Here is a 21,637-nt window from a genome sequence, read left to right on the forward strand (position 1 = left end):
ACACCAAGCCAAGAGAATAAAACCATGGAAGAAAAGATCATCTGAGAACTAGAACCAATTCCTAATGCTACATATAAATATAAACATATACATATATACACGTATATGATTTAAAAAACATGATGACACATTTTTGGCTCAAAGGTATTATTTCACATTATGGATCTCATTTCTCACCCTAAGGCAAAGTTTGGTATACAGGATGGAGCATTTCTTTCTGACTCCTTTACATCTTTTGTTTTTTTGTCTCTTCTGCGTCATCTTACCAATCAAAATTCCATACCATCTTTTAAGAACCATGTTTAACACTTCTCCATCAGTAACCTTCTCCCAACAACTGGCACCAATTTGTTTTTTTGTGCTCCCCAACACCTGATATTTGCATCACCACCTAGCTAAAAGCTCTAAATGCTAGACTTCTTGGGATGTCATTCTAAAAAACTCTCTCCATAAAATGAAGTCCTTACCACTTGTATGGCAATAATTTAAAAAAGAAGTCACAGTCATGTGAGGTCAATACAAGATGTTTTCTAGAAAATACTGGAGGACTTGCTACACAGATAACAGAGAGGAGGACTGAACATAGTTGCTTGGATATGTGGCTAAAAGTCTCATGAGTTACATCTCAAGTTTTAAAAGTATCTCACTCCTTTTCACAACTTCTGTTTGTTGTTTCTTCTTCACCAGGGTCACATACCATCTGGTAAACGTAGCAGCTGAAGACCCTGCTGGGTTTCTGTTCTATGTGTAGTACCAAGTCTCTGTCAAAGTAGACTTCATGGCTGTATGTCTGGAATGAAAACACAGCCAAATGAAATCTCCTTTTCACACAACCATATTCACAACTGTGTCACTAAAATGTCATAGCACCTATGCTAGAGATCTTCAAATATATACATGGAGGCAAAACAGTTGCTAGAAATAGTTTATTGTCATTATTTATGAACATGCAGATTCCTTATGAGGCAGGCATTACATGAAATGTTGAAAATAAAAAGAACCCTGGTCTTAGGAGTCGGAACACCTGGATTCCATTGCCTGTACTCTATCTCACTGTGTGAGAGTGGGCAGGTTGCTAAACCTCTCAGATATTTGATAAAACAAATGATTGGATAAAATGGCAGCTACTCTTCCTTATAACTTTTATATACTATAATAATCAAAAAAGTAAACAGATATTTCTGAGAGTGCCTAGAAACCCTACATGCTTAGATATCATCTCTTAAATAACTGGGGGGATTCAACACAGTACGCTTCTATTTTTAAAAATGTTATCAAACTTATAAAATGTGAGAAAACCTAAGACTATGGTAAGGAAATAAACAGCATGTCTCAGAATAAAACATAAAACTTTATCTTCAGGGCCTCCAGAAAGGAGGCGTCCTCTAGTTCCCAGGGAAGGAAGGTTTAAGAAGTACTCGTTTTTGTCCGGTCGGATGATACCTCTTTGATGTGGTCATTGGTACAGGCGAGCCTGGACTGATATGAACACAGTAGCACGTGTTTCAATGAATGTGACCTATGAAGAAAATTCTTACAACTTTGAATTCCACGGACTCTACTCACCACATCCCATGACTCCTCTAGTGGAATGCTTTTAAGTAAAGTTCCATATTCATTACAGTGGAAATCCAGGTGAGCTTTTCCTTCAGCATCTATTTGGGTAACAGCTACCACAGAAAGCAAATCCAGCTCATCTTCATAGTCCACAATTTTAAAAGTCTTAGGGAACGGATGGGTTAGGTAGAGGAAAAAGGGGCAAAATCCAGTTATCCACTTAGGATTATTCCTGTTCATAGTTTAACTCTTCTATTATCTTTCTATTTTAAAAATGTGGAAAGAAGAATGAATGGGTGAGAGCATAAGCAGAAATGTGTCTCTACTTTTATGCCTAGTAAAAGTCCCAAGATTCTGAAGACTTAAGCAGCATCCCACAGATTCTAACAGACTCAAGTCTATGCAGATCTTGGCCAAAGTATTATTGAAATTCTCTATTATGACAGCAACCCAGAACTTCTCCAAGTTCCAAAGAGGTGTTCAACTGCTGCCTCTGACGTGTGTGTTCACTGGTTCCCAGATAGTACTAAATATATGCAGCTCAGTTCTGAAACCTAAAAACTACCTACTGTGTCAGAAGAGTCTTACACCAGAAAATCACAAGTCATTTCAGGAAGAACTGATGACCTATCACATACTATTTATGACTCTCTTTGCCATCTTTTTTTTTTTTAACTCTTTTTGGTTCTCTAAAAAAAAAGTAAAAATGGCTGCTTACATTTGAGGAAGAATATTAACTAGGAACTGAAATCCAACCCACAGAACAGAACTGGGATAAGAGATATTTCTTGGAAATGACTAATGATGGTAAAGACTTACAAGAGAAAAATCTAACCTCAGAACTCTGTTTAAAGAAGAAAACCTGGGACTCCAATAGCCTCACAGGGGAAGCAGATCTGTGCCAGCCATCCAAGGATGGGCTACAGGAAGGCACATTTTGGCAGGCACAAGTTTCTTTTAACCACCACATACTAATCCTTCACTTACATTTGGTAAAACTACTTTTTAATCCACTTATATTTTCTGCCTTTACTACCCATAACATAAAACTTTATCAGATTTATTATACATGGTTCCTTTTTATTTACTTTTTTGCCTTAATATTACCTTGGTCAAACTTCAAAGAGTGACTTCTTGCCTGGGTGTCAGTGATTTTATAGCTTTTAGTTACAATCCCTTTTGGTTTTTCCTTTGCAGGCTAAACCTTGTTTTCTAAGCTCTTGATGGAGACTATCTCTCTTTTTGCTACCACCTTCTCCTTGTTAATTATTGTTGCCATATATATATGGCATGCAGCCACATACTTTTTGGAGTGCAGCCACATACTGGGAAACCTCTAACCTTTGAAAAAGATTTTCAAAAACTATCCTTAGAAGGCTACTCTAATATTTCTACCTAGAAATGGTCACAGAACGAATACAATTATCTGGTCTAAATAGACTTTGTATTCATGCAATGGTTATATATTCAAAGCATTATCACTGCCAGTTGATTTCATAAGAACTTTCAATGCCTCTTTAAAAGAAAAGGATAAAAATGTATTAGCTCAGTGGCTGGCAATGTCAAGTTCAGGCCACAGGCTGAACTAATTTACCACACCCTCACACCCTTCTTCCCTGGCCCGCAATCGTTAATAAACATATCTGTGTCTTGTAAAGGAAAAGCCATAAAGTCATCAGGATATATTTCCCTACAAAGTGTGCACGTTAAAAAAAAAAAAAAAAAAAAAAAAAAAAAAAAGAAAGAAAAGGAAAAAACCCTGTGTATATTAACAAGTAATAAGCTAGTAGTGTTTTCAAATTATTTTGGCTCTATAAATCTTCCTGCAAACAAAATCTTATGAATAATTCTAATATGAGAAGAGCAGATGATGGGGACGCATTGGTTGAAACAGCACGCACAATCCTACCAACGAAGTCTGTATGGAACTGCTCACCCCGAACCTCTACCCCAGAGTTTGGGAAGCATAATTTAAAAACCATAGGGCTAGTACGCACTCATTTGGTTTGCTATGTCTGGCTAAAGTAATACCTCTTGTTCTGGGTCATCATCCAGAAGGTTAAATTTTTTTTTCACCACCCGTCCAGAAGCTGTAACAGTGAGTAAGTTTTCATTCTATCATATGGAGACAAATAAAAAGATATGATGAGTCCTATCATGTACAGCAAATAGCAAAATTGTATTAAATTTGGTTAAACAATCAACCCTTCTCCAACACCCATAATTCTTTCTTCTACTGAGAAAATTCTAAAGCAGATTTCTGATCCTCCAATTAGCAAAAATACTTTACTATAATAAATTAATGGATAAAATACCAAAAGCAGTGGATCTGCTTTTAGAAATTTCTCTCCACATAATTTTATTCATGCTCTTAATTTGCACACTAAAAGAAAACAACTACCTGGAGTTAAAGCATGGTATGTGATTTCTGATTCATATTTAACCCAACTGACTCCAAGTTTGCACAATTAATTAAACCCAAAGGTCGATAACTCATCAATAAAAACTAAAAGAGAAACCCAGAAAGGAAACAGAAATTAGCAGAAGACAGCTTAATATAACCACCTCTTTTCAAATCTCAGCTGTGCATGAGGCTAAGCCTAGCTCCCTATGCAGACAAAAACACTCAGATTTCTACAGGATTGTGCTGTTCTTTTCAGCCGCAGCGAAAGACAAACACATTTGCATACTATATTCTCAAATAGAAAGACAGTGATATACAAAGAATTTTAAAGTACTCCTGACTTACTTTGTTCTTCTCCCTGTTGGCCAAAATGACAAAGTCTTCAGAGATCTGATGCTGGGCACTATTATTTTCTACTTCATTTAGCTTTAAAACTCTGAAAAGGAAAAAAGATTCTAAGAACCTAAGACCTCAACACACCATCAAAGTGGTAAAGTTGAACTACTGAAATAAAACTTAACAAATGAAAAGTACAGTAACAACACTGAGTTAGTTCTCTCCTCCTGAGTAGTCTGAAATGTTCATGTCTGATCACTTAAGTGTCCAGAAACTCCTTCAAATTCAGAGATTTTGTTAGACAGAAAAACCTGTGACAACAGGTACTCCTGAGGTAGGTAATGAAGCAGCTTCCTCAGGCTTAAGCCATCTTTCAAACTGGCTTACTGAAAGTTACTCTTAAAGAACCTTATCTTTGTTGTCCTGCAACAAGTCTTTAATGTTTCAGTTTTAACAATGGCATTATACTAGATATTGGCATTTTTTACTTCTGAATCTATCATGAGATATTAATGACCAATACTCAGAGTTAACTATATGACAGATTGGATTTGGGGCACCTGGGGTTGCTCAGTCAGTTAAGTGTCTGACACTTGATTTTGGCTCAGGTCACGGTCTCATGGTTTGTGAGTTTGAGACTCATGTCGGGCTCTGTGCTTCGGATTCTCCCTCCTTCTCTCCCCTCTCTCTCTCTGCCCTTCTGCCTTTCGTCCACACACACACACACACACACACACACACACACACACTCCCTCTCTCTCTCCCTCCCTTCCTTCCTCCTCCCTCTGGCCCTCCCTGGCTCTCTCTTTCTCTCAAAATAAATAAATAAACATTAAAATTAAAAAAAGGGAGAGACTCGATTAGCAACTAAGCCTAAACTAAGAGTTTTCATAAAAGAGTAATATTTGAAAACTGCAATTTACTTAACACTTTTTTTTTGTAGGATTATATTTAAAGATTTGGGTTTTCTGAGTGCAAATGGCCTTATGGATCAAACTTATTAAGCAAGAGAAAATAAAATAATTTGCTCACCACCCACATAAATCTGTTCACAGCATTAACAAGCTTCAAAAGCACAATGTTATTAAAGCATAAAATCTAGAATGCAAGCAAAAAGAATAGCAGGGAGTAGCAGCCACAGTGGCCAGAGAGAGCCAGGAGGCTTTCTTTGCCAGAGACAAAGAAATCAGATTGTATTTTAAATTACTCAATTCATTATCTTAATTATTTAAAAGTGCCTATCTTTTAGAACCTGCCAAAAGGGCACACACTCTGTGGCTCTTATTTTCTTAAACTCAAAGTACTACTAAAAGGTGGGTGGAGAGGTGCCTGGGTGGCTCAGTGGGGTAAGTGTCTGACTCTTGATTTCAGCCCAGGTCACAATCTCACCAGTTTGTGAGATGGAGCCCTGCGTCAGCACAGAGCCTGCTTGGGATTCTCTCTGCCCCTTCCCTGCCCCTTCCCTGCTCGTTCACACGCACACACACATACACACACAAGCATGCACGCATGCTCTCTCTCTCAAAAGAAATAAACTTTTTTTTTTTTTTTTAAAAGGTGGGTAGCAACAAACATTAAAAGTATGGTTTAATAAAGCTAAACTACAGATTTTAAGACTTTTTATAAAAGTTCATCATCTTATTTAATTAAGTCCCTTTATCATCTTTATAATCAATCCAGAGAAGTAGATTAATCATCATGAAGCATGAGGAATAAATAACGCAGACAATACCTTTCTTATTCAACAAACTTACGGAGCAGCTACTCTGTGCTAAGCACTATGTTCAAGTGCTGGGGTTCTAAATATCAGCAAAACAGACTCTTTCTCTGTCATTATGGAGTTGCTGATTCTAAAGCTAGATATTTAAACAGATGATCACATAAATAACTAATTAAAATTGCTGTGTTAGAAGAACATGACACAGTGGGTGCAATGAAAATGTGATGGGGGAGCGAATCTAACGAGGGGTCTCAGGGAAGGACTCTGCAAAAAAAGGATATTTAAGCTGGGGCATGAAATATGAAGAGAAATTAGGCAGAACAGGGAGGGGAAACACATTCCAGAGGAAACAGCCCCCAGCTTTCTGAAATGACGGCACTGCTGAAGTAAACTGAGTGGGAGGATGATCTTCCAGACCATACTAAGTATGCTGGTCTTTATCTCAGGAACAAGAAGCCATAAGAAGGTTAAAGTAGAATCCATTTAGTTAGGTTTTTGTGTTTGTTAATGTTCCTAAAAATCAGTCTCACTGCTGAGAAGAAAATAGACTTAAAGAGTGCAAAAATAATTCTTGGAGTCCAGGAGGTAGCCTATTAATATAGTCCAGGCTAATGATGACAATGGTCTGACCAACATGGTGACAATGGCCAAGGGCAGGAAGAGGAGGATTTAGGAAAATTTAGTAATATAACAACAACAAAGGATTCACAGGATATATGGTGCAGGTATGTGTGTGTGTGTGTGTGTGTGTGTGTATGTATGTGTGTGTGTATGTAAGGGACAGGGAGGGGGTGAGCAAGAGGGAGAGAGAGAAAGGGAAAGAGAGAGAGAGAGAGAGATGGGGGGCAATGTATGTGAGTATATGTATATGAAAAGTCAAGAGTATATGCATATGATGAAAGAAAGACAAGAAGGTAACAAAGTGTTAAGAATAATTCCAGATTTTTGGCTGAGCTTAGATGAGAAATTTGGGCAAGGATATAAATTTTGGAGTTTTGGTGTACACATGATCTTTGAAGCCAAAGGAATAAATAGAATCATGCAGAAAGGGAATGAAGAGTGAGAAGAAAATAGGGTCTAAATCCTGAGGACATGTAATAATTAAAGTCTGGAAGACTTCCTCTAGAAGAGGATGAACATGAAAGGATATGAAGAAAGACACATCAAAGAGGGAGGGAAATATTCAGGAGAACTGTGGTGTCGGGGAAGCCAAATGAAGAGTATTTCAAGGAAGGAAAGGTCACCTGGATGTAGATGTGGGTCAACAAAACAAAACAAGGTTCACTTCAAACAACTCCTGCACTAAAGCTATCTTTTACACCAAAAACAATCATCTCTCATTAATCCTAGAGAATTAAAACCTGATGAAGACAAGCCAATCTGAATCTCCTTTTACCCATATATCATCCACCAAAGAATTTATTTAAATGTAATATCTACAAACAGTAATGAGGAGGCTGAAAGAATAAAGTCAGGTTCTCTGAGGAAGCAACCTACAACAAGCTAATTATTTCTGTAATTGGGTCAGCAGTGAGCTGGCAAAAATAAACACGCCAATAAATGCTTCCAAAAGCTACTTTTCGCTTTAAAGCAACTAATGAAAATACTCACTTGAAGGGCACCTGGGTGGCTCAGTTGGTTAAGCATCTGGTTCTTGATTTCAGCTCAGGTCATGATCTCAGGGTTCATGAAGTCAAGCTCTGCATCAGGCTCTGCGCTGCTGGTGTGGAGCCTGCTTGGGATTCTCTCTCTCTCTCTCTCTCTCTCTCTCTCTCTCTCTCTCTCTCTCTGTTCCTCCCCTACTTGTGCTCGCTTGCCCTCTCTCTCTCTCTCTCTCAAAATAAATAAGTAAACTTAAAAAAAAATTTAAAAAAATACTCACTTGACCTGATTGGGGCCAACATGTATTATTCTACCAGAAGCATCAGGATGAAAATAGATCCAGTCAGATTCTAGAGAACAACATTCCATTTCTTGGATCCCATTTTTTGCCTAAAGTTGGGGAAAAAATATTGAAAATAAAGATTAATGGAGAATAAAATAAGTTTTCAAATCTAACGTCAATGATAGATCAGTAAATCAAAGCTACAGGGAAAAGAAAATATCAACAGTTGAACTGGGATATGCAGAAGAACTGAATTCGGGCAGTCATACTTGAGAAATCCAGAACATCTACTCTGTACCATACAGTTTGCCTCACAAATAACAACCTAACAGTAATCCTATCTCAAGCATCTATTTTGTGTCAGACATTGCAGTAGATGTTTTAGAGCCATTTCATTTGATTTTAACAATACTCAAAGCACATATGACTACCCCCATTTTGATGAAGATAAAATCACAAAGAGGACAAATCATTTGCTCAGTGTTTTGCAGCTGCAAAACAGCAGCTCTGACTCCAAAGCCCAAGGACTTTCCATTATATAACTCTGTATAATTATGCACATGCAGTCCCCTACAACTTCTTCTTCCCTTGCCCATCCCTAATAAACTATCAAAAAGCGTGAGTAGCACACAAATAAATATGCAACCCAATCTAAAATCTCAGAAACGGGTCACATAATCTTTTTGGATAAGTCAGATGTTAACCTCTAATAATGAGGAAATGGTCTAATAGCCTTTTAGGTCTGCTTAGCCTTTTAGGCAAGGAGAGATTTATTTCATGGCAGGACATTTAGACATTAAAATAAAGAGAAGTTACCTCCGTGATATATGATCACATATGTACATAAATGTTTTACCTTATACAAAGGAGCACTGGGAACTAATACCAGCATGGATACATTAATTTCATTTAATTTCTTTAATTTTTCCAACACGAAATGAAGTGATACCACCTTTCCTATTAGATACTCATATTTTTGAAAGATTAACTTACTAATTTCACTAGCATATACTGACAGGATACTATGTCTCAAGTATCACACTAGGTGTTCAGACCACACATGAACTAAACATAACCCTTGCCGTCAAAATCTCATTATCAAAAAGGGAGGCAGAAACACAAACAGAACAGAAAAGAATAAGATGGTGTAGAAAACAAAGTGATCAAGCCACACACAGGATATTATCAAGCATTCAACCCAAGTGAGCAGAATTTCAGGATGAAAAAAAGAGCTTGAAGTAAGCCTTAAAGGATGAGTACAAAATGGCTACAAGAGATGGCAAAATCTGAAGCACAAAAATGTTAATCCATACAGCATGTGTGTGGATACACATGAATAAAAATTTTAATTCTGGCTCCTAGAAAATACGCATGGTGTCCAGTCATGAGACTAGAGAAGTAGGTGGGGGCTACTTTTTTGAATTCCATGCTAAAAAAAAAATGGAATTTAACACATACTAGTACTAGTGAATGTTTTAATTTTTAAGGAATTTTTATAAGTATCCTAATAATTTCTAATAGGAACGGTGGTATTATCACATTGTATATACATAAGAAAATCAATGGAATTAAATACCTTGCTTGCTAACACTAAAATTAACATATCCAAGATGGCATTAGCTCCAGATGTTCCTTTAATATCAAACATGCACATACTATACATATCTTCCTTTAGACGATTCTCTTCATTGTAATAACTATAACATGCAAAAGAAATATGATCTTTTAAATATAAGACAGCATTATCACCAGCTTCTGCAGTTTTTATTATGTGCTTGAATGCTAGATTTTAAAGCTCAGTTTAATAGGAAGCTATGAAACATTTTCTGAATTCTTCAGTTTGGCTGCATGTGTTTTTGGGTAATCTACTCTTTTGACTGACTGGTGGGGAAGTAAAGGGCATATGCATCCTTAAATTAACGTCCTTACCAGAAAGCTGTCTGGCAAAAGGATTGAAACCTTTCCCTGGATTTGGCAATTAGTTATGAATATGTTGAAATACAGATTTGAGGGGCGCCTGGGTGGCGCAGTCGGTTAAGCGTCCGACTTCAGCCAGGTCACGATCTCGCGGTCGGTGAGTTCGAGCCCCGCGTCGGGCTCTGGGCTGATGGCTCGGAGCCTGGAGCCTGTTTCCGATTCTGTGTCTCCCTCTCTCTCTGCCCCTCCCCCGTTCATGCTCTGTCTCTCTCTGTCCCAAAAATAAATAAAAAACGTTGAAAAAAAAATTAAAAAAAAAATAAATAAATAAAATAAAAAAAAAGAAATACAGATTTGACTAGATGTTATAATCAGTTATTACAGGACAGTACTTGATAGACATGCTTGGTATAGATGCTGGAAGCCATTTTGTGTGTGTGTGTGTGTATGTGTGTGCACACGCACGTGCACACACACACACAATAATATATATTATCTGTTCTTATATAAAAAGAATATCTAGAATTGTACGGGGTTTGACAGGATGGAAAAGTTAAGTGAAAGAGAGCTATGATAGGTCCTGGTGGTTGCAGAATGTTCACTGGCTGAGAGGTGAATAATGAAATCACAGACTTGTCATGACAGCCTCTATCTAGAGAGGCCACTGTAAAAGAGGACGTCACTGGAGCTGCCACATGTGACAGGTAAATGAGAAAATGGAAGGGAACAATGTTCCAACAGAAGGAAACTAGAAGACACTATACATAGTGTTCCCTGGTGGCGACATCAACAGAAATAGATAACTGGACCCAAGACTATGTTGATCTTCAGTGTGGTGTAAGGAGGCCTGTGACTCTAAAAGCCACTGAATCGAACAGTGACTGATTGAGCACGGTCCTGGAAGAGATGGATATGGAATAAGTGGAGTCTGCTTCAGAAAAATTAAGTTCATCTCATATATCAGGAGGTTCCAGAAATAAACTACACTAACTCAGCAACAGAAAACAAAGATGCAACCCCTCTACCCATCATCACTGTGCATCCACTCTTTGGCACTTATCTTAATTACTGTACGTTAACAGACTGCATCTTACTTATCTACATGTGTGCTTCAGAGAGCATAAGCAACTTGAAGGAAGGAAGGTGTCCCCAGCCATGCCTGGCCCACATTAGGCACTCTTTAAATTAAATTAAATTAAATTAAATTAAATTAAATTAAATTAAATTAAATGATAAATCAATGCCTAAATCATTTTCAAAAAGAAAATAAAAATGAATTCAAGGAGTAGAAATTTCTATTGTCTTACCATGTCTTATCATTTCTTCCTATTCTGCCGTAAATAACTAAAGTTCTTGAAAATTCAAAGTGTTTCAGTGCTTACATTGTGACCAACAGAGTTCTACCTGCTTCTGCTCTGGAAAGCAAATAGCAGCAAACCACGAAAAAACAGAATCAACTACACATTCCACCAGCAAGTTCAGAGGCAGCCTGAACATACTGCAACAATAATTCCCACTATGGAGCTTGGGAGATGTGTTGCACTGCACGAGATCCCATGAGAAATCTTTGGTCACTAAGCATTTTCAAATGTTAATGTTTTTAAATTCTTGGTAGTATACACAGGCGTTTGTTATATTCTTTGTATCCTTCTGTACCTAACATTGTTTACAAATTATTAACACAAACAAAAATTCTTAGGAATTCTTAATACAAAGTAGAAAATGAAGAATTTCTGATATACATTTACTACTAAAAAGTCTGATCACTCATGATTTACCAAGGAATTATCTTTCAGGGCACAAATATGGAAAACTCCTTTCTGTTTCTTCTTATTAGGTGTGATGATATAGTGCCAAGGATGGCCTCCAATCTGGAAAGCATTCTCCAGGGAGGACACCTCAAAAAGCAGTGGTGGTGAGTCTGTAGAGATGGGCAAAAGGAATTTATTAGTTTCTCTGTTCTGGTAGCCTTGGAACATTCATGATGCATGCATCATCTATGAACTTTCATTAACGAGAAATTACTACATTTAAGAAATAAAATATAATCAGGAAAGGGCTGATTGCTAAGAAAAGAGAAAGCTGGTAGGCAACAAATGTTATGCAAGAAGTCAACTTTATGTTACACGAGCAGTCTTAAGATTTCCAGTATATAAGTGATATTAGTCATAATGAATGTAACCACTTAGGACCGGTCCTGTCACAGTGGTAGCTTTATTAAAGGATGGCGACTAATACTAGTATTATCTTTAGATAAGTTAACTAGTTTAGACATCTGTTTCCAGGGCATGTGTGACCTGCAGCTGAGTGGAGATAAAAAAGTGGACCGAAGGTGCTTATGATAGCAAAAAATGACAAAGTACACCTAATAAAAACAGCTACCATTTACTAGACATCTATGTATTCGATTCTGAGTTACACACAATTTCCAACTCTCATAACAATCCTACAACATAATTAGGTCTAATAATTTCCTTCAGATGTGAGGAAGAGATCTTCCATATTCCAGACTAACAGGTTATACTTAGCAAATTTTATACGAGCAGTCTTAAGATTTCCAGTATGTAAGTGATATTAGTCATAATGAATGTAACCACTTAGGACAGGTCCTGTCACAGAGGTAGCTTTATTAAAGGATGGCGACTAACACTAGTATTATCTTTAGATAAGTTAACTAGTTTAGATAAATCTAGCCATTCACTGTCTTGTAGAGACTAACACCATAAAATAAATATCTGTTGGTGCCTTTTAGTTAGAATGTCTATTATGAAAAAGATAAGAGGGGTGCCTGGGTGGCTCAGTTGGTTGAGAATCTGACTCTTGATTTTAGCTCAGGTCATTAGTTGTCTTTGGGTCAACTAATTTTAAGTAGAGTAAAACAGATGCACTCTTACACAAGTGCGTAAGTGGAAGGTACTACAGCTTTAGAATATACCAAACATTCTGTTTCGGCAAGTGGTTACTTGGGACTCTTTCTTTACCCTTTTGCTTTTAGTGTTTAATCTTTGGTTATGAGGCCAACACTGCCAGTAAAGGGGCTTGCCTTAGAAAGACCCATTCACTCAAGAGCCCTAAGTTACATATATAAGTGTGTGCTTTGGGTTGCCAGGGTGGCTCAGTCGCTTAAGCTTCCGACTCTTGATTTGGGCTCAGGTCATGATCGTATCGTTTTGTGAGATCAAGCCCTGTGTTGGGCTCTGAGCTGACAGCAGGGAATCTGCTTGGGATTTTCTTTCTCCCCCCCCCCCCCCCCCGCCCCCGCTCTCTGCCCTTCCCTTGCTTGTGTTCTCTTTCTCAAAATAAATAAATAATCTTAAAAAAAAAAAAAAAAGAAGTGTGTGCTTTATTAGGCCTCTTCATAAGACACTTTACTACTGGCTCCTATATATAGGAGAAAAATAATGAAAAGTGAATTCACAAACTGACAGTGCTGAGGAAGAGACAGGTATAAACATATCAAATATATTTAAAGTGCTTTTTTTAAAAAAGCTTTTAGGAAGAAAGTAATATTCTTTTTTTTTTTTTTTTTTTTAATTTTTTTTTTTTAACGTTTTATTTTTTTATTTTTGAGACAGAGAGAGACAGAGCATGAACGGGGGAGGAGCAGAGAGAGAGGGAAACACAGAATCTGAAACAGGCTCCAGGCTCTGAGCTGTCAGCACAGAGCCCGACGCGGGGCTCGAACTCACAGACTGAGAGATCATGACCTGAGCTGAAGTCGGAAGCTTAACCGACCAAGCCACCCAGGCGCCCCAGTAATATTCTTAATATATAAAGAAGTCTTCTTAATGAGGAAAAAATGAACCCAACAGAAAACTCAGCTAAAAATGTTAGATAAATTATGAAAGAAATACAAACATCATATGTGATAATATAGTAGCTATGGAATGATGGTGGATGACAAAAAATTATAAAAAAAGAAAAAATATAATTGGAGTTTGAATTTGGGGCTAAAATTTTAAGTAGATATGTTATAGAGAATATAAAATAGGTATTAACACCAGAAGAAAATCAATGCAAAAAGATACACTTAAAAAGAAATACTTTTCTCAGCAGTTGCTAAAAATGGCCCCAGAGTAGCAGTGGGACTCTGCTAATCACAATTCTGATGGGTCCCCAGTAACCTGAAATTTTGATCTCTAATACTATTTTCAACTAGAGTGCTAGAAGTTCTCAGAGAGTAGCTGATTCTATGTCTTGTCATGAGGAAATTTTAAGATCCTTCTGAACCATCTAGTTGTTGTGATAAAGGGTATTTATAGGATGGCAGGGTAGTATTAAAAGAATAACAGAGTCAGCAAAAGGGGTTCCTACTTGCTAGACTGTGAAAAGAGAGGCATGAAAAAGAAAATAATAATAATGATTACAATGCTTTGAGTCTGTGAAAGGTCAAGCAATACTTCAGAGTTTTAATATAAATTGTACAAAATGTTGTATTGTTTATAAAAGAATAGCTATAGTAAGATTTTTCTGTAATTTTAAAATATAGGGAATATATCAGGGAAATGCAAATCAAAACCTCACACCTGTTAGAACGTCTATTATGAAAAAGATAAGAGGGGTGCCTGGGTGGCTCAGTTGGTTGAGAATCTGACTCTTGATTTTAGCTCAGGTCATGATCCCAGGGTTGTGGGATTGAGCCCTGCATCAGGCTCTGTGCTGAGTGTGGAGCCTGCTTAAGATACTCTCTCTCCCTCTCTCTCTCTCCCCCTGCCACCCCTCTCCCCCACTCACACTCTAAAATTAAAAAAAACAAGATAAGAAACAATAGCAGTTGGAGAGGATGTAACGAAAAGGGAACTCTTGTGCATTGTTGCTGGGAATGTAAATTGGTGCAGCCACTAAGGAAAACAGCACGGAGGTTCCTCAAAAAATTAAAAATAGAACTACCATATGATCCAGCAATTCCACTACTGGTTATTTACCCAAAGAAAATAAAATCACTAATTTGAAAAGATATATGCACCCCTATGTTCATTGGGGCATTATTTATAGGAATTCCTAGAGACAGAAAACAGACTGATGGTTATCATAGGGGAAGGGGGTCAACTATATGGTGAAAGTAGTAACTAGATTTACTGCAGTGGTCACTTTGTAGTGTACACAAAAATTTAAATTTTTTTTTTTTTTTTTTTTTTTTTTTTTTTTTAGGTGAAAGTAGAGTTTATTGAAGATATAGAGCAAACAGATACAGATGAACTGTCCGGGAGACTGAGAGAGGAAAGAAGCACGAGTCTCATCACTGCTTGGGGTCTGGGTTTTTTTATTGAGGATGGCAGTCTCGTGTATGTGTCCTCTCAGGCATCCAAGAAATGGTTAGAACAAAGATGAGGGCTCAGGTTCTCTTCCTAGGAGCCAGGGGGTCTTGGTGTAGAGATGTCTAGCTCTCGTGGCCTGCAATGCACATATGATAGCTTCGTCCAGTCATTCTCACCTGGGCCTTCCTTAGATGTCATTTATTCTAGAGCGTCATCAACTCCTCGTCCCTTACAAGAAGGGCTTAGGCTGTTTTCATTATAAGGCATGTGTAATGTGGGGTAGAGATGCAGGTCCCAGCAGGAAGAGAAGCCAGAAAAGAAGCAAAGGGGAAAAAACCCAGCTTTTTCTCTCATGGCGTCCCCTTCAGTTTCCCTGTCTCATTCCCTGCTATGGGATTTTTATCATCCTTATTCTTAAGGGGTGTTGAAGGGTGAAGCTCTCATCTCCTGTAGCTTCTTCAGGCTGAAAGGGATTGCAGGTCCTACCTAATGGGAGGCATAAAAACCCTGAGCTATTTCACTACAGGAAGGGCTCCTAGTTGCAGATATTTTTGAGTTGGAGGCATGCGTGAGGTCTCATCATAAGAATAGGATGTTTCCTACAGTCATCATTGAGATAATTTGTCTGACATCTTTACACAGAGCATGTAGCAACAATAGTCCCCATAATAAAAAAGACTAGCATAATTACTATCATAGCTAGTGGAAGTGTTTTCCACCAAGACTATCCATGTCCGCTAAACCAGGAAGAAACCCACTCACTGAGAGAATGAGAAGAGTCAGACATTGCTTTAATTTGTGTGTGCATGTCTGCTAAAACTTTTGATAGAGATTAGAGTCATCTGGGATATATACATAACATTTAGTCTCAATATTAGCATAAGTGTCTTCTTGAGCTGTAGTCAGGATATCAAGGCTTTGGAGGGCCACCTTTTGAATTTGTGGGTGACAGCATGTCGGGTTTGGCGAAAGGTGGCTACCATATGCTTGACTACAGTCTCTATTTGTAATTTTACAGGTATAGAGGTGGCTCCTGGGACAAATATGGCTAAGGAACAAAACCATCAAGAGTTCCTCTTTGCCTCACGTCTGGCCTTAATAATATTCTATGAGGAATCACTGGCAAGTACAGCTGACACTAATCTAATGCTATACATCAACTTTATCTCAATAAAATATAGGTACTAATCTTATATATTTCTTCTGTTAAATAAATGTTTGCTTTAACATTTACATGTTTAATGAAAATACAAGGTACGGAACAGAGTATACAATATACTACATTTGGTGTAAGGGAGCATTTATTTATTTAAAAAAAAATTTTTTTTTTAAGATTTTTTTTTTTTTAACGTTTATTTATTTTTGAGACAGAGAGAGACAGAGCATGAATGGGGGAGGGGCAGAGAGAGAGGGAGGCACAGAATCGGAAGCAGCCTCCAGGCTCCCAGCCGTCAGCCGTCAGCCCAGAGCCCGACGCGGGGCTCGAACTCACCGACCGCAAGATTGTGACCTGAGCTGAAGGTGGACACTTAACCGACTGAGCCACCCAGGCGCCCCAAGAAGGTAACAAGATTGTGACCTGAGCTGAAGGTGGACACTTAACCGACTGAGCCACCCAGGCGCCCCAAGAAGGTAACATTTAAAGAATACATATGCATGTTTGCTTATTTAAAAAAAAAAAAAAAAAAAATTTTTTTTTTACATTTATTTATTTTTGAGAGACAGAGAGAGACAGAGCACAGGCGGGGGAGGGGCGGAGGGAGAGGGGGACACAGAATCCGAAGCAGGCTCCAGGCTCCGAGCTGTCAGCACAGAGACTGACACGGGGCTCGAACCCACAAACCATGAGATCACGACCTGAGCCGAAGTCGGATGCTTACCTAACTGAGTCACCCAGGCGCCCCTCCATGTTTGCTTATTTTTATGAAAAGAAACAACAGAGGCATAACCTAGAAACTAAAAATAATGATTACTTATAGGGGCAGGGTGGAATTGGGGGAGGGAAGTAACAGAATGGAAGGACTTTTATGGATAGCAGCAAAGTTTCTCAGACTATATCTTTTTATATAGTTTTGACCATTAAAACATACACATTTTACAACTTCAAGAATAAAGTCAAAAGGGAAAAAATAAACCTAAAATTGAAAAACTAAAACAAATGAACCTAATTACATAAAATTGGTAACCTAATGACACAGAAAAATAATTTCAAGCAATCTTTGAACACATTACTCTGATAGTACACTTATTGGGCTGTACACTAAGGACAAAAGGAACTGCAGAGAAATCTTAACCTTCACACTGTACTTTAGTTTTCAGTAGTAGCATTGATATGGCAATTTTAAGATTATCACATATATATTATAGGATAAAGTTTCACTAGGAATCAAGAAGTTCAGTGGGAGCCAAAAGAAATACAAATATAAAATCAAAGAAGAATTGGGGCTCCTGGGTGGCTCAGTCGGTTAAGCGTCCAACTTCGGCTCAGGTCATGATCTCACGGCTCATGAGTTCGAGCCCCCCACTGGGTTCTGTGCTGACAGCTCAGAGCCTGGAGCCTTCTTCAGATTCTGTATCTCCCTCTCTCTCTGTCCCTCCTCCACGTGCATTCTGTGTCTGTCTTTCTCTCTCTCTCTCTCAAAAAAAAAAAAAAAGTTAAAAAAAATCAAAGAACAAATTTAGAAATATGAGAATGAACTAAAAGGTTTTTGTTTTAATATATTTCCCAGCTCTGTTCACCAAAAATAAAGACACCCAGCTGCATTGAGCACAACTAGATCTTGGTCTATGTTTTGGGTTGAAATGTGCCCCTCAAAAAGATATGTCGAACCCCTAACCCCTGGTATTGGTGAATATGACTTTATTTGGAAACAGGGTCTTTGCAGAGATCATGCTGGATAAGGGTGGGTCCTAAAACCCATGACTGGTGTTCTTATAAGGAGAGAGAGAGATTTGAAGACAACAGAGTGAAGAAGGCCATGTGAAGACAGGCAGAGTGGGCAGCAATGCTGCCACAAACCAAGAAATGCCAAGGATTGTCAGCAACAACTAGAAGCCAGAAGAAGCAAGGAAGGATTCTTTCCTAGAGCCTTCAGAGGACCTGAGGTGGTCTCTGTCAATGCTTTAATTTCAGACTTCTAGCCTCCAAAGCTGTAAGAGATTAAATTTCTGTTGCTTAAAGCTATCAGTTTGTGGTGTTACAGCAGTCCTAGCACACTAACACAGTCAATGAGAGTGTTCTCTCCTTGTCACATCGAGGACAAGGAAAGTAAAAGGTAAACCTAGGATACATTATTGTTCCAGAAGAGCAAGGGAATTCCCCAAGACTCTTGGGGTATGTCAAAATGGAGCTCTCACTGGCCAAATTTGGGGCAATTTGAACATCATGAAGAATAATGGCTGTAACTATATAATTTTGGATAGATGAAAATCCATGAGTCCACTGTGATTATATATGTGTGCTGACCTCTAAAATATTTTGCCACCTTGGACATGACTATTAACACTAAATCCTTGCTTGAATACTGATACTTAAAGAGAAAGAGTAAGTATTTACCTTGACTTTTTAGGAGGAATTACAGTTCAATCCCTAGGTGATGAGTGAAAGTTTTTATTTACAGAAAAATGTCAGTTATTAAAGGTAGAAGGAATGACAGAATCTTTTCAAATGGCCATTCTGCCGCCCACAATGACATAATTGATTCAAGCATTACTAGTTATCTGTAATCACAGAAAATTAAAAACAACCTAAATGTCCAAAGCAGTGAACTGGTTCAACAAATTCAAAGTTCATCCATAGAATGATACACAGGTCAAGTTCTTAAAACTTCAGGGAGCTGTGTGTGTGGGTGTACATGCATACACATGGAACCACATTTTGGTGAAGGTAATGTAGGCACCACATTCAAAAAGTATCACAAGATACAAAATGAAAAATAAGTCTTCCTTTCATCTGTATCCCTCAGAGGAAACTACTGTTTATCAGGTTTTTGTGTGTCCTTCCATATATTCCAAGCAAATCTAAAAGTATATGCTCATGTGTACATTTTTAACATGTGAATACAAATTCTTTATACAAATGAAGCTTTTTATGTACAGTTTTACACTCCTTTTTATCATTTATTAATATATATTGGGAGTTGCTCTGCAACAATACAAAAAAATTCTTTCTTTGTAACACTTAATTTATGATACGGCCAAACAATGAAATAATATTAGTGTCACCTATCAATTATACATTGTTTCTAACCACTTGCTATTAGAAATAATGTTACACTTGTACATTTGTCATTTTTGTACACATATGAATGTATCTGGTATAAATTCCTAGACATGGAATTGTTCAAGGAATATATATATTTAAAACTTTGCTGCATATTGACAAACTGTCCTCCACAAATGACTCCAACAATAAATGACTATAGTTTTATATAGTTTTATATTCTTATATACTTCTATACTGTACTTTTAACAACCCCATTAGTAACTTTTTGATAGCTGAAAACCTGAAAAGATGTATCTTAGGATAACTTTAATTTACATTTCTCTTCTCAGTGATGCTGGGCTTTGCCTTCTGCTAGTTAAATGCCAAGCAAGACTCAGTATCACTAGGTGTTCAGTTCAATGAATAGCTGATAGATTTTGTCAATACCTATTCAGTAGCAAGGAATAAGCTATATAGAAGTAAAATGAATTGAGTTTATAATTAAATTATGAGAAAACACTGGGTGATTACAATAAATAACTATTTATATGACCACTTATTTTTTAAGGTGAAAAAAATGCTACATAGTAGCCATACCTGTGATTTTAATATTACAAGGAATGCCAAAAGGAGCCTCTCCTACAGTTCCAGCAGTCCCACCCCATCTGCATGCACACCCTAAGTCAAGTTTCTGTTGCATGAACTAAAAACAAAACAAAACAAACAAAAACGGTGGCTTTAGCACCCACTTATTTGCTGTCTGGAGAGAGAAAAAATTAAATTCACATGTATCTGACAGAGAAAATGTCTTTATTTAAAGGGCCTTTCTATTTATCCTCCCACCCTCTTTTAAACTTTACTTTGTCTTTCTGCATTTGCACAGTTTTGTAGAGTTGAAATCTACACAAGTGCCTTACTCTAAAGCATCTCATTAAAAAAAAATCATACCTCAGTCCAAAATTCAAGTTATTATAATATGGCAAATTTCAGGCTTCTGTACCTGTTCAATGATGGCTTGGAAGCTATAGAGTCTGACCAGTCCTGAGCTGTACATCACAATCAGTATCCCATGAGACAAGGTAGCATCTGTAACGTTCCCGAAAATCTGAGGGGAAAGGCAGATATCACCTGAGAAAAGACCAGAAGGCCAATCCTCTTGAGTGTTCACAGTGGTTTGTGCTTTGCTTAATATTCAGGTCACCACGACATCACTGCCGCCTAGTATTATAACTTAATTATAATTTAGAGACCTGAAGTTAAGGTGTCATTAGGGTGGTAGGCCACTGGAGTCTCAAACTGGAACACTAATGGGAGTGTAGCATATAACCTTCAAAATGATTCAGCAGCATTAATTTGCCTCATCCATTTGCTTTACAGTTTTGCCAATATCTTTTAATAGCAAATCCTATTCTGGGGCGCCTGGGTGGCTCAGTTGGTTGAGCGACCGACTTCAGCTCAGGTCATGATCTCACAGTCCGTGAGTTCGAGCCCCGCATCAGGCTCTGTGCTGACAGCTCGGAGCCTGGAGCCTGCTTTGGATTCTGTGTCTCCCTCGCTCTCTGCCCCTCCCCCGCTCATGCTCTGTGTCTCTCTGTCAAAAATAAATAAACATTAAAAAAAAATTAAAAAAACCCAACGAATCCCATTCTTCATGGACGTAGGCATACACTGAGACCATCTAATTCTACCATACAGGATATGCATAGTAAATATAGAGACCTATTCTTCATGCTAAAATGTTACTTATAAAGAGACAGTTTTCAGCTAGAAGGGAAAAGATTGGCTCTGAGAAAGTACTTCTAATGAGAAACAGCCAATTCCAGAATTTTATTATTACTTTGTTCTTTAAATATCTAACACAGCTAGGTGTTTTAGTCATATAAAACCCAAACATGTTAAAGACCAAGCCAACACCTATAGAGACATTTAGACCGGCTAACCTTGAGTAAAGCTTTGGTTCTTTGTTCCCTTTCTGTTTTTGTTCTATGCAACGGATCCTGTCATAATCCTCCACAGAGCTCTGACAAAGAACTTGATTCTGTGCCTATTTTAATATTTACAAAAGCCAACATAGACAAATTTTCATAGCAATGAAAGAACAAGTAGAAATTAAGTGAAAATCTGTTTCTGTTTCTAATTACTTAGTGAAAATTTACTACCCCAATAAATAGCTTAAAGTACATTCTAAGCCAGCCCATGGGTAGTCTTTTATACATGGTAAGTGAAAGATACGCTTCAATTCCAACTAACCCTAATCAAAACCAAATCCCTCCAATGATTATTGTAGGCATGTAAAAATAGATAGAAACAATTTATGACTTAGCTAAGTGTTCATTCCTGTTTTGGACTGTAATAA

General features: G+C 37.7%; 1 protein-coding gene across 2 annotated transcripts in view; it reads right to left on the minus strand.

The window, feature by feature from the left end:
- Positions 1 to 233: 233 nt before the first annotated feature.
- Positions 234 to 21,637, minus strand: part of DCAF17 (DDB1 and CUL4 associated factor 17) — a 33,815-nt gene continuing 12,411 nt past the window's right edge. For both annotated transcript variants that reach the window (XM_081796366.1, XM_060621624.3), the window contains exons 7-14: positions 20,282 to 20,386; positions 19,879 to 19,984; positions 11,598 to 11,740; positions 7,900 to 8,009; positions 4,307 to 4,397; positions 3,589 to 3,672; positions 1,567 to 1,722; positions 234 to 790 (exon numbers count right to left, since the gene is read on the minus strand). In XM_081796366.1, coding sequence (XP_081652492.1) covers positions 644 to 790; positions 1,567 to 1,722; positions 3,589 to 3,672; positions 4,307 to 4,397; positions 7,900 to 8,009; positions 11,598 to 11,740; positions 19,879 to 19,984; positions 20,282 to 20,386 — 942 coding nt within the window. In that variant the 3' untranslated portion in view covers positions 234 to 643. The remainder of the gene's footprint in view (positions 791 to 1,566; positions 1,723 to 3,588; positions 3,673 to 4,306; positions 4,398 to 7,899; positions 8,010 to 11,597; positions 11,741 to 19,878; positions 19,985 to 20,281; positions 20,387 to 21,637) is intronic.

Source organism: Panthera onca, chromosome C1 (assembly GCF_046562875.1).
Source record: "Panthera onca isolate mPanOnc1 chromosome C1, mPanOnc1 haplotype 2, whole genome shotgun sequence".
Classification (NCBI taxonomy): domain Eukaryota; kingdom Metazoa; phylum Chordata; class Mammalia; order Carnivora; family Felidae; genus Panthera; species Panthera onca.